The 19,071-nt window shown below is 39.0% G+C and overlaps 1 protein-coding gene across 1 annotated transcript in view; it reads left to right on the forward strand.

The window, feature by feature from the left end:
* The window catches only part of GUCY1A2 (guanylate cyclase 1 soluble subunit alpha 2), a 180,249-nt gene that overhangs the window by 140,173 nt on the left and 21,005 nt on the right, over positions 1–19,071 (forward strand). Inside the window, exon 7 of the mRNA XM_075742300.1 lies at positions 9,116–9,270. Within this exon, the coding sequence (XP_075598415.1) occupies positions 9,116–9,270 (155 nt within the window). The remainder of the gene's footprint in view (positions 1–9,115; positions 9,271–19,071) is intronic.

Genomic DNA, 19,071 nt, shown 5'->3' on the forward strand with positions numbered 1-19,071 from the left:
GCTAAGGATCAAGCAGAACTTTCTGATGATTTTTTTTCTTTTTTGGGTGTCAGTGGAGAGGAGGCTGGGAAAAATCCTCCACTGCTATGTGGGCTCGCTTGAATGATTAGCTCTTTTTTAAGTTCCTGAACACACAGATTCACATAGTAATTAAATTCCTGCTGTGGAAATTACTATTCAAAGAAAACAATAAAAAATGTTTTTGATTAAATGCTATGTCAGCAATGAAATGCAACATTTTATTGGTGAGGGAGAAGCAGCTTGTGAAGAAACACATTAACATTAAAGTCTCTTCTTTGGAATCTTAGGGGAAGAATATGGGACTTATTCTTTTGTTCAGCAACTACAGAAATTCTCATTTACATGGTTTATACCTCTCCTGCCCCCAGGAGATCATTTTGGGTCAGATGTTTTCTTACAGATGACCCACATGTTCTTCTAACCTAGACTCTGAGCAATGCCATAGGGAATTCATGTGATACCTCAGGACAGAATTTCCCCAGTATAAACTTTCCTTTGGTGCTAGAACTAATGAGCCCCCAAAACTAGTCTGGGTCTTTGTTTTTGATTTTTACTTCATCTAATTCTACTTCATATTGCTGCTGAAGACTCATAGGGGTATAATTTTTCACCATAGGGTATGAAATACAGAGTCATGGAATAAAGGAAGTTACAAGAAACCTCTGGAGGTCATTTTAATTCAACCAGTGTTCAAAGCAGGGCTAACTTAGATCATAGTGGAAGACTTCTTTATGTAGAAATGCTTCACAGCTCCTTGTTCTACATTCAGTAGAAATGACTGTATGCCAAGACCATAGTACAGGGATGATCATATATAATGTGTATCATATTAGTTATAATTTAATTGTATGTCTTTTACACAAACCACATGATTGCTTTACCCAGTAACTATTTAAAATGGATTAATTGATCCCAAGGAATTCAATCTTTCTTAGTTTATTGTTGTATTTTTTGGTGTCCTTGTATAATTTTCTGTGTCTTTTGCTTCAGATGAGTTGAATAATTCTAAGTCTATGAGTAAGAAATCTAGGAAATTCTCATTAGAAAAAAGCTAAGTGTTCATTTCTCCAAATGTTGTTTAAATATAGGGGAAATATATCCTGTAGTTTAGTTCTATAGAACACCTTGTGAAATCCCAAGTGACTAAATTTTCCTCTGAGCAGGTCTGTTCCTTGGCAACAATTCTGTAGTGAGCTGTACTGTCATATGTCCCTTTCCAGAAAGACACTGTGATATTTATAAATCTATCTAAGAATACAGATAACCCACACACTAAAGCATATGTCAGGGCATAGCTGTCAGTCCTGTCAACTTACAGTTCTTTGAAGGAGCAGAAAGGCACATTGACTCACCAGTGTGTGGCCCTGATTTTGGAGCTCTGAGCTCTGTGGAGTCTATTTTGTGTTAATACATTTTACAAATAAATGTCCCTTTGTAAGGAATATGTTGAGATTCAGAGATAGCACTGTTGTAGAAGCTGCTACACAATATTAGAGCAGATACCGTCTTACAGAATTTGGCACATTGTGTTTGAAAGGATCTGGCAGTGCGTCATGGACTAATAGCTAAGATGCTCTGTGAGAGGTGACTTTCTTCTTTCGGAAGGGGACTGCAACAACAGAAGGGAGAAGGTCCTTAGTGAAACACAGAGTATCACTCAGTATTTTAGGGCAGAAAGTGCTTTATTTGTCTGAGAAATGGTAGTGTACAGATATCCACATACGTTATTGAAACTGATGTCTAAAGTCCTGATCCAGTGGAACACTTCTTATTATATTTACATGCTTTCCTGGCTTGGGACATCCATGTGCCTAGAAATATTTCCATGGAGCTATGCCTTGTATCAGCCCTGAGCTCTGCTACCAGCTCAGCGCAAAGTCTTGAGCAGCTGCCAGTCAGTCACATTATTAAGGCTTGAAATGCTCCAGGCTGGCTGAGTGGGGGATTACTTCTGCTTGTGGTTGCTTTCCAAACTGTGTCACCTACTTCCCAGCCTGCCCTTGCTTCTTCAGCTCAGGGTCTGTGCAAGGCAGGCAGTTCTGTGAAAATGAATTTTGAGTCCTTCTGGATGCAGTTAACCTGTGAGGCAATCTCTGATTTCTCTTTCTGTCATGGGAATATGTTTTTCAGAGTGTGAGAACTGTTTATTAAGGTCCTTCTCTCTGTGTGTGTGGTGGGAAGAATGTGTACAGCCACCACTCCCATGAAATTTTATAGTTCATATTTGAGGAGGAGCTGTGAGCAACAAACACTTTTCCTCTACAAAAATGTTTTCTTGTGGCCCAGGAAATCCCTGAAATAAAAATTACTAGATGCAGAGAGAGAATTTCGGAAATAAGCATGTATTTTTGCCTTGTGCCTATCCAAAGACAGGTTACATGTACCTTTGGTTTGAATTGGAAAGTGTACTGGCATGTTATAACATCAACTACTCTTTACTGGCAGATGAAAAGAAAAGTACCCACAGACTTTTCATTTTCCTACTCTGCCTATCAATACTGTCCAGAAAGAGCCTTTTCTTTTCAACTCAGAAATCGTTCTTTACTGGCGTGTCATTATGCAGTTCTTCATGCTGTCACCTATCAGGAAAGATGCCTCTGATGTCTTCTTTCTCTTCTTTTGAATTAAGCATGGGTTATGCTTTTTAAAATAGATTTGTAAGCCCTTAATCAAGACTGCAGATACTTTTGCACAGCAACATGTACATAAGAAGCTTGAAGAATGATTAAAAATAAAGTTAATTTTCCTTTCAGGAATCATTACAGTTTGAACACTGTTTTGTGGTCTAATTAATAAAGGAAGTATTTTTAAGTCTTGTAATGCAATGTCTCAGTTTTGACTGAAGGGAAACATGGGTTTTAATGTGTTCTCTTTGTTATCAACGTGTAGACATATATTGGTCAAAATCTTAGATTTGCTGAGGTTTTATAAAATGTTCTTGAGGAGACAAGTACTACTACGTACACTGTAGAATGGTGTCTTTCTGGCTGCGCATGGCTTAGAAAGGCATACTCTTCCCTGACTAAAAAACTAACTGTATGTCTGGGCCCAAAGAGTTGTGAATGGAGTTAAATCCAGTTGGTGGCCAGTCACAAGTGGTGTTCCCCAGGGCTCAGTACTGGGGCCAGTTCTCTTTATTATCTTTATCAATGATCAGGGCGAAGGGATCAAGTGCACCCTCAGTAAGTTTGCAGACAACACCAAGTTGGGTGGGACTGTCGATCTGCTTGAGAGTAGGAAGGCTCTACAGAGGCATCTGGACAGGCTGGATCGATGGGCCGAGGCCAACTGTATGAGGTTCAACAAGGCTCAGTGCCGGGTCCTGCACTTGGGTCACAACAACCCCAGGCAACGCTACAGGCTTGGGGAAGAGGGGCTGGAAAGCTGGCCAGTGGAAAAGGACCTGGGGGTGTTGGTTGACAGCTGGCTGAATATGAGCCAGCAGTGTGCCCAGGTGGCCAAGAAGGCCAACAGCATCCTGGCTTGTATCAGAAATAGTGTGGACAGCAGGAGTAGGGGACTGATTGTGCCCCTGTACTCGGCACTGGTGAGGCCAACTCCTTGAGTACTGTGTTCAGTTTTGGGCCCCTCCCTACAAGAAGGACATTGAGGTGCTGGAGCATGTCCAAAGAAGGGCAACGAAGCTGGTGAAGGGTCTGAAGAACAAGTCATATGAGGAGCGGCTGAGGGAACTGGGGTTGTTTAGCCTGGAGTAAAGGAGGCTGAGGGGAGACCTTATCACTCTCTACAACTACCTGAAAGGAGGTTGTAGCCAGCTGGGTGTTGGTCTCTTCTCCCAAGTCACAAGCAGTAGGATAAGAGGAAATGGCCTCAAGTTGTGCCAGGGGAGGTTTAGATTGGGTATTAGGAAAAATGTCTTCACCGAAAGGGTTGTCAATCATTGGACTGGGCTGCCCAGAGAAGTGGTTGAGTCACCATCCCTGGAGGTGTTTAAAAGTCATGTAGATGTGGTGCTTAGGCACATGGTTTAGTGGTGAACTTGGCAGTGTTAGGTTAATGGTTGGACGTGGTGATCTTAAAGGTCTTTTCCAACCAAAATGATTCTATGATTCTGGATTCTTTCTGCTTGCATTTTACTGTCAGAGGTTTTATGCTCAAAAATTATATGGGGAAATGAGGAGAGGGAAAGGAGAATGCATTTTTCAAGAGGGTTGCAAAAGATAAAAAGCTCAAGAGCTTTGAACATAAAGCAAATTACTGGATTTGCTTACTGTGAATGTACTGATTAACAGAAAAAGCTATTAAGGAATAAATTAGCAATGATGAAATTTACTTCAGGCACAACACTGCCTTCCTTTACTCTTTATAAAATATTTGTGCCTCTTCACCATAAAGGGAGTGTAGATGGGTTGTGAGTTTTCAATGTTGCATTTGCTTTCGTCTCACTTGAAATAGGCTTTATTTTGATAGTGCAGTATTCAGTATGGTGCCTAAGAAGGCATTGGGGCTATTGCAAGTGACAGAAACTGCACAGCAGACAAAACCAAACCAAACCGAACCAAACCAAAACCAAACCCAGGACTTTTACCTATAAAAAAGAAAAGTCATACTTTGGAAATGAAGAGGTTTAAAGGGGTAACACACTACTCTTCTAAGATTCAATACGTCAGAAAAACCTATTAACCTAATGTTCAGTTCGGAAAACCAAAATATTTCTATGTTTATAATTCCTGTTCCTGTTTGTTCTTGACTTTTCTCTCAGTCCAGCCTGGACTATCAGTTCTCATTGACAACCACTTCTGGCATGTTTCCTCATCAGATGATGACCGTAGCTCCCCTGCTCCTTAGCTTTCCTTATGAACCTTCTTTGCCTATCGCTATCATACAAACCCACTATCCTTCCTGTCACTCAGGTATTAGCCTTTTCGCCTTCCTGTGCTTTATCCAGTAGGCAATATCCAAATACTGCTACATTTTCTTTAAAATTTTTGGAAGCTTCTTTTCCTTTCCACATAGCTATGTCTTTCCTCTTGTCCTCCATCGATCAATGCAGACTGCTTTTCTTTTACACCTCTGACACTCACATCAGCTTTTCTCCACCTCACTATTACCACAGCTGCTGCAAAGATCAAATTAATTAATCTTTATTCTCCCTGTCATTTTCCACTCTAAATCTTTCCATTGCAGCCAGTTCACGTTGTTCCTCTTTATCTAAAAGGCCTCTCACAAGTCTCTTGCTTTTTTTCACACCTGTTCATGTTTCATTCCCCATTGTGCCTTCCAATATTCTGCTCTAGAAATGTCTTTTGGCTTTGTGCATCCACTGTTCCTTAACTCTGGAGGTCTGGTATTTTCTGGTTGTTTGGTTTTTGTTTTTTCCATGGCTGTCTTCTCTTTGTGATAGTTTCCAAAGAGCTATCTTCATTTGTATGCATAATGCCTCTGAACTTTCAGTCTCAGTTATATGCTGCCCTTTTATCATTAGCCAAATAATTAAGGACAGACAAAGGAGCGGTCAACACAGATGAAGGGCATGCATTTTATTAAAAATGATCAATTTAAGTATAAGATAGTTAATATATGTATAATATATTACACATATTTAAAGGACATAAATGAATAAATATAGTTATGATAGACAAATAATGCATCCTAGTGTTGCCACCTAATTAACATTAGATGTTATTACTAGTCTTTAATGATAACTCTTCTGGGAAAGCGCTGATAAGGGCTGCATATACAATATAGCTTGGGAACTATAACTATACATACGTAACTGTTATTGTTCTAAGTCAAGTTCTCTAGGCAGATTTTCTTTTGCTGCAAAGTTAATGTGAGAGGTTGATATGTCTCAGTAAGCGTCTTGTTGCTAATAATTTGATCACACATTTTCTTCCTTCATAAAAAAACAGCCTTAAACTGTTGAAACAACACTTTTCAACTCAGTGAGGAAAAAGCCAGAATAACTTATCTGCAGATGAAATAAAATCTTGAAAAGACATTTTTATGAAAAGCATATTTCATTAAAAAGTAATATATGACCAATATAATGGTTATTCTTGGTATAAGGAGACACACTAAGGCATACTTCATAGCAATAGCAGCAATGTTGTGGGCTTTTTCTTGTAGACAACCATGTAATGAAGCATAAGTGGAGCTTTATTGCAAGCCATTCTTGGTGTAATTTTGTCTTGTGTCAGGCATTTCTCTGTATGGTTTAATGAGAAAACGTACATTAACTTTCTTGCACCCAATGACAACTTCAGTTTTTGACACTCATCAGTAGCTTTATGTAGTTTAACCTGTGTTTGTGAGAACATCTGCCTTTTTTATTGTAGGAGTATGGTTTTTTAAAAAAATCAGAGATACTACAGAACACAAAATGTTATGTACTCAGCTAAACCACAGGTTTTTAGAATCTCTTTAGATACACACTATATTAAATAGAAAAGCTGTTTCCTTTCTTCTACTGTCTCATCCCTTCTGAAAGTCAAGCAGGTCACAGAAGATCTAACCTATGTCCTCTTGACTGAAATTTTAAATATCCATTTATTTTTACTCCTAGCCTCAGTTTTTCTGTGGAAGTTGGCATGGCTTTAGCTTCATTCACCTAACCTTGAAATGGAAAATATTTGATATTAAGGGTGCTATATCAGCTTGTATTTTTTCGGCAAGTCTGACAGTGTAATGTCTGCAACTGGTTTCCTTGGCACACGCAGAAAAGTCATAACCACAAAAGCCATTTCCCCAGTGTCTTTTTGAGACAATCATGAGAAAAGATCTTGAAAGCATTTACTGTGTGATTGAGTTTTGGTTTCTTCAAGAGAGCCTAAACTTTTGCTACTAAGAATTTGGAAATCCTGATGGTTTTGGAAATCCTTTGGAAGTCCTCTGTCAGTGAAGCCCTGAATTATAAAAACTATGTGGACACATAAAAGGAAGCACTTCAAGAGTAAGAGCAGAAAAACAATGAACAACTTTAGCTTTCACTGTATCTATTACAAAAGTAAATTTTATTTTCTTAGTACATTTTTTGCTACTGGGTTTTCCTTCCACTCTAACGTATACTCTCATTCCACTTTCCAATAGCAATATAAAGCTAGTGCTTCTTCTTATAGTTTCAATCTGGCCTTCACATGTGATTGAATGTACCTTAGAAGAGGTCATAGCAAGTAGTTTATTTGTGATTCTCAAATAAATGGGCAGAGTAGTAGCGGAACAAATAGGTAGCATTAGCTCTGTTCTTAAAGTTGTGTACAAAATAACTAATCCTTTTCCCATCTCACAAAAACAAGACATTGTAAATTAGTTCTTTATTATTTGTTGAAAGCTGACAGCATACTTGCTGTCATGTGAACAAGGCTTTCTGTTCGTAATCTTTTGTTGAGGACAAGTACTGACCTCACTAATATGGAGAAGGGCTGTTTGCTCACTTTTTGAGTGCAGGAGCACTTTTTTTCACTGGAAATGAGCAATAGAGTTTAAATGTATGTTGTGGCAAAAGCAAGAAATCTTTATGCCTGAAAATATGACCAAAATAATGTGGGTGTGATGGGTTTGCACAGATGTTCACAGCCAAAGCAAGTTTGTGGGTGCTTGCCAGCCCAATAGGATAGAGTATTTGAAGGATTTCAGTAGCTGCCTTCAAAAATGTAGTAAAGGTTTGAAAGCTCATTTAAATTTGGGTGTTATTTATTCACAGATTTTTTTTTTTAATCCTAGTCTGTAATTAACAGCATTATTGTGAAGATTGAAGGTTTTATGTTGCCTGTGGGAATGTTGTAAGTAGTATCACAGTGGATGCAGAACAACATGTTCTTATGTTACTCATGGGCTTAGCGTATAGCAGATATAATGCTATATACCCATTGTCTGTGACATAGAGGAACAAAATGAAAAGGGTGCTTAGCTGCATGGTAAAAGTCTTGGACACATGGGAAGAGCTATAGTCACTGAAATAATGTGGCCTCCCACGTGTTTGTAGAACTTCATGGACCCAAAGGTTGTAAAATGCTGGCATTTGTCTTAACATAAAAAAATGCTAACAATGATTTTTTAATTTGTTTTTTGAGTAAATATGCCTTGTGTTATTAAAAGAAGGGGATTGACAGACAAAAGCACAGTGCGATAAGTATGAATTGAGTAAGTCAAAGGACAGTATGGAGTATAGTATTAGTTAGGCCACTCATTCAGACCCCATCAGACCCTGTTTTAGTAGCTGCTATTTATTGTCTTCATGTTATCTCATGTTTTGCAGCAGTCCAGTTGCTATGAGTATCCTCACAATATATAAATATCTTCATTTTTTTAATTTTGTGAAGTTAACAAGAGAAAAAGACTTTTTTATTTGTAAGAAAGCACAATTGGTTGCTAAAATGTCTGCAGGATAAATCTTCTCTGATTATTCACTCTGAAAGAAACTTGGATGGTGACTGCAAGCTTTACAGATCAAAATAATCACCTCTGACAGTTGCAAGGGATGATTGCTAGAATAGTCACATGGCTTTTTTTAATTTGCTGGGGATTTATTCCTCCATATTTTTTTGGGGGGATACAATTATTTTTACAATCATTGGTGCCTTAATCTCCAGCATCTTCACCATTGCAATATCTCTGTCTGACAAAGTGAGAAAGACCTTAGACCTTGAGGAGTTTCGAACAAAATAATACAAATAAGATAAAAGTACCATATTCATTCACTCCACTACTCCTTCTGCCAGTTTGAGAAAATTTGAGTCTTACTTTAAAGTCTATGTTAGAAGTGGTGACAAAAATAACCATCTGTAATGTATCTATTTGTGTAATTAGATACCTGATAATGCAGCAGCTCTTGGTCATCCCATCCTATTCAGTTCATGACTCCTGTTTTGACTGTCATAGTCTCCAGCAAACATGCACAGAAGAAGAAAATAGTTATAGTAAAAAGATAACCATGTTTTTGTTGTTCTTTTTTTAACCACACCTGATTTAAGCTAAAGGAATGGGAGATCCTGTTTTCTTCCACTTCACTCTTTCTTCTTTGGTTTTTATTTCTTTGAAAGGGTTGCTGTGCTTGGTTTGTAAATAAGTGCTAATGACATTACCATGGGCAGCACAAGACAGACGGACTGACATGGATCTCATGTTTTTCCAGATGAGGATAGGCATTCACTCAGGATCAGTGCTGGCCGGTGTTGTTGGTGTACGAATGCCACGTTATTGCCTCTTTGGGAACAATGTCACCCTCGCAAGCAAGTTCGAGTCGGGAAGTCACCCACGCCGCATCAATGTCAGTCCAACCACATACCAGTAAGTCCTCTTAGCCTTTTCCTACTGTTTTTATTGCAGCATGTTTTGAGTTTGATCTTGTAACATACTCTGTCCTCAACACATGAACTTTAACAGAAAGTCAGCAGGGCATCAGGACAAATGGGAAGAGGTGTTGCATAGGACTGTCAATCTCTCGTTTGCCATCTGAATGTAAAAAGAAGTCAAGCAGTGGAGGCAAGCAAGCAGAACAGGAGAGCTAACCATTCCTGCCTAAAATAACATGGAACAGAAGTGGGAGATGTCTCCCATAACACCATAATTTTATGTCCCACTACAGCTTTAGGCTAAGGATTTGGGTTCCACCTGCTACACACAGTTCACGGAGAGAAGCACATTCCCATTGGCTCAGAAGAGTCTTTAATTTTGCCAACAAGGCCAAGCTTTCAGAGAGTTTTTATGCTTTCTTGAAGACAAAATTTCTTATGTAGCACTGTAAAGAGACACATGATAGAAGCATTTTATTAATGTAAAGAAAACCATGATTGAAAATGGCAAAGCATTATCCTTAGATCTTTGAAGAAATTATGCAAATAGAGAGAAGGCTTGATTAAATCTGGTTAGGAGGAACAGCTCCTAAATAAAAAAGGTGTTCCTTATTGTTCAAATTTGACAGCTCGACTATTAGAATTTCTGCTGCTTGGATTACTACTGATGTACTTACTTTTTTTTGGCAGGAGATCTCAATCTAACTCTTTTTGCAACATTCTGTATCTGAAGTAATTTTCTGAAATACTGTTTTGCTCAGGTTTTGTGGCTGTTTCTCTGTGGTAAATCTGTACGCAATTCCTCAAACAATACTGCTTTTCTTTATTTTTTTCTTATACGGAACTGTGAATCTCAGTATTTACTTTCCCCCATACCTATGTATGTAAATTAAAGTTTTAAATGGAATTTGTTCATCCAAGAATTGAAGCATCTGATATGTTAAAATATAAATCAGTCAGAAATTAAAGTTTTAAAGTAATTAAAATTGGTGAATAAAATAACATTCATCTGAAGAGCCCGTTCGCTCAAGATAAGATTTACAGAATGGCGCAAGTGTAGCTAATTGAGCAAGAGGCAGAAAAATTGAATAGACTTTTGGTCATAAATTGCACAGAAGCAGATTCATACAATTGTCTGGTAACATGCAAGACAAACACAGACCCAACCTACTATTGGGTATAGAAATCAATTCATTTAAATAAAAAGAAATTCAATAAATATGTAGGAAATTGCTGTTTGGAACTTGGTGTCACTTGAAAAGAAATTGTCTTTGGGACCTTCCCAGCACAATGTTCTAGTGGCTTTAGTTCCTGGTCTTCCACTGTGGGATAGGAGAAACCCTCTAAGACATTGTTTGAAAAGGGAACACAAGATTGTTCACCAATTGTGTTCTGGTTTTGAAAACGTATGCAGTAGCAGGGCCTATGGTGTTAATTTTATAGAAATGGAGGTAAGAGATTCTGGCAAAACGCTATCAGATGAACACAGTCCCTATGACAGGGATCTGAAATGTTCTTGTACAGGAACAGTTCTTATAAAGGGATGTTCTCCAACCTGAGAAGTTCTTTGAGATATTCTGAAAGTGCAGTCCATACTTTTTCAGAAGAGAGATCTTAGTGCTTCGTAAATCTGGTTCAGGGGTGTGTTTCCACTCAGGGCTGTGGTGTAGCTCAAGTTTATGTCCTTGACAGCAGAAATTGGTGAGCTAGACACCTTCATATTATTTTAAGAAAAATACAGCTGGAAATATAAGTACTGAATATTTGTGGGGCCAATGATGCACAAAACTCCTTTCTTAAATCATTCTTGGCATGCTGAAGCCAGAGTCACTTTTATTGTACCAGTGTCAGTTCTGTTGGGTTTGGTTATGACATTGTTAATGGCCTCTTTTCTGTGAGACAACAGATCTGTGGTTGTTTTATGTTTTCTTTTCATCACATTGCAGGTGAAAAGTCTGTTCTGAAAGTCAGTTTGAGGCCTTGTATATGGAGTTTGCTAGAAATACGTGCTTTTACACTGCCCTTTATCTGAGGATATTGTAGCACAGAGAAGATGGTTCCTGTTTGTCTGTCTCTCACTTCTACCTGGCTGCCACTGGTCATACTGTACCATAACAAGTCAAATGTTTGTAACGTGGGGTGGGAGAGCAGTCTCACTAAGACCTAGCTGGCACATCAGTCAGATTTTCCTCCCCTGTATATCTTCCAGTTTCTATCAAAAAGGGGCCCTACAATTTTTTTCTCTTCCCTGTCATCTTAGAAATGAATGGTTTTAAACTGAAAGAGGGTATACTTAGATTAGCTGTCAGGAAGAAATTCTTTACTGTGAGGGTGGTGAGGCACTGGAACAGGTTGCCCAGAGAAGCTGTGGATGCCCCATCCGTGGAAGTGTTCAAGGCCACGTTGGATGGGACTTTGGGTAACCTGGTCTAGTAGAGGGTGTCCCTGCCCGGAGCAGGGGGGTTGGAGCTAGATGATCTTTGAGGTCCATTCCAACCCAAACCATTCTATGATTCTATGATTCTATAATTCTATGATGCATCTGTATATAACTTTTCTTAAATATGTTTTACATCATAAGTGTATAATTTGCTGTGTACAAATGAAGTGATTCATTGGAAACTGAAATGTCTTTATAGTTGACCTTATATTCCATCAAATGCTTCTATTTGACCATGCTATGGTGTTGAGTACTCAGTTAATATTTTTATATTAATATTTATATTTTTTATTATTTTTATGTATTGCTAAGAAGCAATGTTTCCCAAAGTAGATAATTCTGCAGTCAGTATGAAAATAACAGAGTTTTCAATTAATTAAAACTACTGACACTTATCATTATGTGTTTATGTCTACCACACACTCTGATGAAAATTCTGTTTTGTGCTTACAAAGCATGCAGATACTGGAAACATGTCTAATACTTATCAGCTTTCATTTTACAGTACAGATTATACATTATAAAGTGTCATCAGCATTCAAATTACAATGACACTTCAGAATGCCTGTTATTGGTTTCAGATGCTTCCCTACGAGCCCGTAATCTGCCTGTGTAAGAATCAGAGTCTAAAATTATAAATATAAAATGTGGTGTTGCCTAGCAGCAGCACTGAACCTGGGGCAGCCTTGCTCCAGTTACACCTGCCTGGGCAGAGCTCTGCGGTGTAAAATAGCGCCTTTTACAAAGGTGGCCTTTGAATCTGTTGGGGATAAGAGCTCACTTCTGTTCAAAATACCTTGTTGTCTTGACTCAGACAGGTCTTTTGACTGAAGGATTAGAGAGCCCCATTTGCTTTGAATCACTGAGCACTGTAAAATGAAAGCACTGGAACAGCACTGGTAAAACTTCCAGTGAAACATGTGGAAACTGGAGAGGGAGTAGAGGATCCCAGACTGGTCCCTGTTTAAACATGTGGCCATGAAGGAATAGGAGAAGAATAACACATTCTCTGCTCCTTCAGTAAACTGGCAAATCCAGCTCTATGTTTATTTAATTCATCTCCATTACCCTGAGTTGAATAAAATTACCCTATTTTCCATACTCAGGAAGGAAGCACAATGAGATTTATGAGATTCTTCTTCAGCACAGAAGAGAGATTAAATATTTTTTAATTATTTGTTTCAGCCTTGAATAATGATGTTTATCAGATATTAATGTAATATACCCACATTCATCCTGTTTCCCTAATAGTATTACAATGTAATGCCTTGGGATCTCTAAGCAGTTATCAAAAGCAGGTAAATATAATTGTTTCTATTTATCAAGCAACTATTGAAAAATGAATTCTCTTTTTCCTCTTCTTTCTACCTCTGGTCTTTTCCAGCACATATTTTCCTTTTGGAGAAGGTTCTTCTGGCATCAAGTGTTGCGTACAGATACTTTCCATTATCACATGCTGGGCAATACATCTGTGACCTGAGTTTAGGCAAAGATGAACAGCCTGTATCCCACATCCTTATCTGATTTAGGAGAGAGAGCAACTAAGGGTACCTCCTTATGGAGCTGGGTGAGATTACTGCTGCTTCACCTGCCTAAATTGCCCCTCAGCCTTTAAAATGGATTAAAACCTGCAGAATTTAAATAAGTTTTTAACAGTTATCTCACAGAATATTGTATGGAAGAAGTTTACAGTTAGGTAATTAAAAATGATGTATATACGTTTCTCTTTATCGGGATTTTAAATTAAAACTACACATTTTAATGAGCTCCTTATACATTCTTATTTTAATCAAATCCTTTTTCCTACAGGTTATATCTATATTTTTCTATCTCATATGGACGAACAAATGGATTTGTTCTCCAAGAGCCTTTTCAGATTATTTTAAACTTTTGTTCTAAGCACCCTTTAAAAAACTGTTTCTTTTTGTATTGGTCAATTCACCATGTATGCTTTCATGAGACATGGTGGTAGATAGGCAATTTAGTTATGAACAGAAAGGGAACATAGCTTATGCATGGACACAAAAAATTACTGTTAGTCTAATTAAAGTATTAAAAGTCTAGTGAAAATGCATTGATTTATTCTCGGTTTTCTGTTCCTGGTGTCACCAGCCTCCACAAGGCTGCACCCCCATAGGCACTGTGATTTGTGATAACAGTCCTGGGGCTTCTGCTGTCCAGCTGTGCTTGTGCTTCTTGACACTACATTTTTATTCAAGGTTCATAGGTAGTTCACTGTACGCAGAATAACTCCGTGTTAGATCACTGTCAATTAGTTAACAGTATATGTTACACCACAGTTACACATAGATAAAGTTAAAACACATAGTCATCTGACTGCTAGACAGCTGCTAAAACTACAAAAAGCTCAAGCCTAGACCAATCCAGACAGGTCCTGAGGCCAGCACTGTTAGATCAATGCAAAGCCTGGGGTCTTCTACTAGTTATGGCGCAATCCAGTTCTCTGAGCCTAACTCTCTAACATCCCAAACAGAGATCAGAGACCCAGTATTCCTTCTGTTTCGGTGGGTGAGAAATAAAAGTATTAAAGCTCAGCAATAGACACTCACCATGCTGAGCTGCATGAGATATACTATATATTGCATTAAAAAGTCGTGGCTGGTTCTTTCATAATTGTATTACAATTGATCTGTATGAAGGAAAACCACCAAAACACAAACTTCCATAGTTTAAAAAATAATAAAGTACAATGCGAAATTAATTAGATCCAGCACAGTAAATTTTTTTCAGTCTCACGGTCTTTCTAGCATGTATAGAGGGAGAAATTCAAAGACACTAAAATTTAGGACCAAGTGTACTGATTTTTGGCATTACAATAGGAAAATCATATCTTTATACAGTGTATTTTATGAGCAGCCTACCAATATTTCTAATAAGTGTCATAATGATTTGTCATTTGAATTCATATAGAAACAAATGAGCCGATGTACATTATCAAACCAGATACCCAGCTGGGGAAGTGACCAACCCTTGTTGCCACAGAGGAAGGGCTCCAGCAGGAGACAGTCTTCTCATACTTTGTTTAGGAAGCCATTAGTTCAATTTTCCTAATTATGGATGTGAAAAAGGTTGTCTACAGTTTTTACAGTTCTTTAACAGTTAGGACAGAAAGACCTTTTACTTTTGTTGATAGCTATCCCTCTGAAAGGTAACATTTATGGAAGATTGACCTGGCCACTTTGCTTTTCTTGGTGCATAGTGTATTTAGGAAGGCAGTGCATACTCTCCTTTATTGTAGTCCACTGCATGTCTTTTAGAAATATTGTTCAAATTTGGGTCTATACAAAACAATTATCCTAAAAGAAGTTTACACTGAAGTTCAGTTCTGAGTGCTTTTTTAAACTCTGATTCAGCAAATTGCCAAACCCTATCATAACATGGCTTTCGTTTAGGGTTCATTATGCAGAGGTTAGAATGTCTATATATATGCAAAACCAAAGCTGAAAAAATATTTGCCTCTTGTTAATACCTTATTTGAATATTACATTCCTGTTACATAGTTTATTGCAGCAGCAAATACTATAATTATTCTTATATCTAATTAGATATGAGCATGTGCTTGAAGGTTATTATATAATACATTTTTTATATATATATATATATACATGTTTATGGCACTTATCTCAGGAACTGTGATGTAAAGTATATCCACTGTACATTCTGCGGAGGGCCTGAGGAAAACGGAGGGGAGCAAACCATGCAGGCAGGTGGAGATGCTGTACTTTGCTCTGGGGAGGCCGATACTCCTGAACGGCTCCTGCTGTCAGGGGAGAGCGAGTGGCAAGCTTGGCGAGCAAGAGGAGGAGCCTGGCTGAGGATGGGATGCATCACCACCAGGATTGCTTGCTTGCTTGCTCCTTACTATGTGTTGACTCTGGAGGGATTTGGCCTGATTGTGCGGCCTGAACGTGGCTTTTAAGACCAGCCTGGTGTAAAGGGAGAGGGAAAAAACAGGCCCCTGAGCAGTATGAACTATGCAATGTACCAAGCTCCTGCAGCCAAACCAGCCTTCTGGGATTTGCGAAGTTTGCTGGGATGCGGCAACCTGTGCTGGCCATGTCCAGCAAGCACTAGTCACAGCAGCAGGGAGGAGGTTTCAAATGTTTCCAGACACTGTATGGGCAATGTGTCCTCTGAAGCCCTCATGGTGGAACTCAAAATATTAGAGCATGCTGAAGCGAGGCGAGTGCTTTCTCAGCACTGCTGTTTTTCAAAGCAGCCAGAGCTGAGTTTGCACATGTGGTAATCATTTATTCCTATAGCTGTGGAAACACAGTTCTCAAGGAAGACTGTCTTTTGTATTTACAAAGAATTTTTTCTTTCATATTTCCAAAGGAGTTGCTATTCCAGGCTGCTAAGTGGCTGCTTCTCTCACCATCTTATTCCTTCCTTTGGATAGATCCTTCAGTCCGTATTTGGGAAGGAATGGAGCAGGTTAGCCCACTTTTCACAAAAAAATCATAAAATATTTGCAGCCATCCTTCCTGCTGACCCTGACGGCAAACAGAGGTACTTTTTTTGTTTAAGTGTTAATGAATCTTCACAGCATCCAGTGATAAATACAAAGGTCTGACATCTCTGAGAGATGGAGAGATGAAGAGGTGAAATTGTTTTCCATGCATGGAGAGAGTAAGACTCATGGTGGAAAGCATGAACTCAGGATAGAGGGCCTTGCAACAAATAATTCTGTAGTAACAAATCTTTGTGAATTCATTTTCTGAATATAGGAACTGACCGATGAGGATGTGACTATTTCTTGCAAAAATAGTTTGAAATATAATTACTCTGTCATTTCATCCATGTGAAAAAGAGCTACAGCTTTTAAAAGCTTCTTCAAGGTTCCCACCAAGTATGATTCCAATTTTCATTCACACACAGACTTCCTGACCTTGAAATGCTTCTTGTTTCCACTAGAAAATAACCACATCTTCTGTTTCCATACGGAGAGGTTTGGTTTGTTTGTTGTTTTTTTTTTAAATGAAGGAACTGAAAATAAAAAAATAAATGCGGTAATTCTCAGATACCATCTCTTTTTTCATGAAAGCAACAGCATTTCCACCGGGGAAGGGACAGAACAAGAATAAAACAGTTCTGGAAGATTTCAGGTTAGGAAGGGAAGCTGTCAAAGTTAATCAACAACAAATCAGTATTTAAGAAATTCTTCCTCCCCTGAAACATCAAGGAGACAAGTTGAGGGCAGACCTAGTTCCAAGCAATTTATAGGCATGCTTGAGTAGCTGACCCTCACAATTTAAGCACTGAATTGAGTGGAACTTGAGTGGAACCCAGAATTTTGAACCTGTGAATAACATACTATAAAAATATCCTTTGCAATAGTGCTCTTAAGGGAAGTACACAGAAGTGATGTCAGAAATACAGCTGAGATAAATGCTCTGGAATATTTTCAGACTAGTTGTTATATGCATATTCATAGAATCATAGAATCATAGAATGGTTAGGGTTGGAATGGACCTCAAAGATAATCTAGTTCCAACCCCCCTGTCATGGGCAGGGACACCCTCCACTAGACCACATTGCCCAAAGTCTCATCCAACCTGGCCTTGAACAGTTCCAGGGAGGAGGCATCCACAACCTCTCTGGGCAACCTGTTCCAGTGCCTCAACACCCTCACAGTAAAGAATTTCTTCCTAATATCTAGTCTAAATCAACCCTTCTTCAGCTTAAACCCATGACCCCTTGTCCTGTTACTACACTCCCTCATAAACAGTCCCTCTCCAGCTTTCCTGTAAGCCCCTTCAGGTACTGGAAGGCTGCTCTAAGGTCTCCCCGGAGCCTTCTCTTCTCCAGGCTGAACAATCCCAACTCTCTCAGCCTGTCCTCATAGGAGAGGTACTCCAGCCCTCCGATCAGCTTCATGGCCCTTCTCTGGACTTGCTCCAACAGCTCCATGTCTTTCTTGTACTGGGGCCCCCAGAGCTGGACGCAGTACTCCAGGTGGGGTCTCACAAGAGTGGAGTAGAGGGGCAGGATCACCTCCCTCGACCTGCTGGTCACACTTCTTTTGATGCAGCCCAGGACACGGTTGGCTTTCTGGTCTGCAGGTGCACACTGCCAGCTCACGTTGAGGTTTTCATCAACCAACATCCCCAAGTCCTTCTCCTCGGGGCTGCTTTCAATCCATTCCTTGCCCAGCCTATAGTTGTGCTTGGGATTGCGCCGACCCACGTGCAGGACCTTGCACTTGGCCTTGTTGAACTTCATGAGGTTCGCAGAGGCGCACTTGAACTGTGGAGGTTGTATAACTTCAACTTCAGCTCTATGACTATGGAACAATCTGGGGACATTTTATGCAGAGTTTATGCTGCCATATAATTTCCTGAGGGTGAAGGATATATTGTGCTCTCAGGATAGATTCTGCTCTCAAAATTTCAGAACAGGCAATCTGACTTGGTCACAACAAAATATTCTGAGAATGGTCCACAAGGTGAGACAACCAACCAGAACTGGGTGCCACCACCCAGGAAACTCTCCAGATCGGAAGGTTTTACACTGCCTCTGCCCCTCAGCCAGAGGGGAAATGCAAAAACTGATTGTGTGGCTTGGCCTTGCCCTCACTGAGGATTTGTGCTATTCATTTTGCTGCTTGGCAAAAGTATCTTTTGGGGTTCTCTGTACCCGTGAAAAGGAAGACAAAAAACTTAAAAAGGGCTGTAGATCTGGGCCATGGCCATCAATTGGTACTGTTCTCTTTTTAACATCACGAATGGCCTAAATATAGGAGGGAAGATTCTTGCAGAAAAATGTCCTCACTGATAAGTACTGAGGATTAGCAGATAAATATTTCTTTAGTGTATACACAAAGCTGTAAGAAATCAGAGGGAATTTCTGAACAATGATCTCATTCTCAGTCTGGGAAACCAAGTGTCAGGACTAATATATTTAAGGAATCTGAAGAACCTGTTCTTTAGGAGAATGCTTACAATATGATTTTTTTGTCCTGAATAAAGTCCTTCTAATAGTATTATTACAAGACCCAGCCAATAAATTTTTTCTTAAAAGTATAAACTAAAGTAAGTAGGATAGAATATGATCATAAGTAACTTCCATTAGCATTTGGTAAATAAGATTTCCTGCCATACTTGCTTGGGAGCTGAAATTTTATCCCCATAAAGGTCAGCTAGACAATTATGGAAGGTGAGAGGCTGATTTTTGAACCTAATATATGGGTGTGGAGGTGATCACAAGCCACAGCAGTGGAGGAATTTCCAAAGGACTAATTGGTTAGTCACCCATCACTCCTGGCATCCTTGATACTTCCAGAGCATTTCATTGCAACCAAGTTACAATTCACAAAGCAGGTGAAAATAAGTCCTT

Source organism: Balearica regulorum, chromosome 1 (genome assembly GCF_011004875.1).
Source record: "Balearica regulorum gibbericeps isolate bBalReg1 chromosome 1, bBalReg1.pri, whole genome shotgun sequence".
In the NCBI taxonomy this organism is placed as follows: domain Eukaryota; kingdom Metazoa; phylum Chordata; class Aves; order Gruiformes; family Gruidae; genus Balearica; species Balearica regulorum.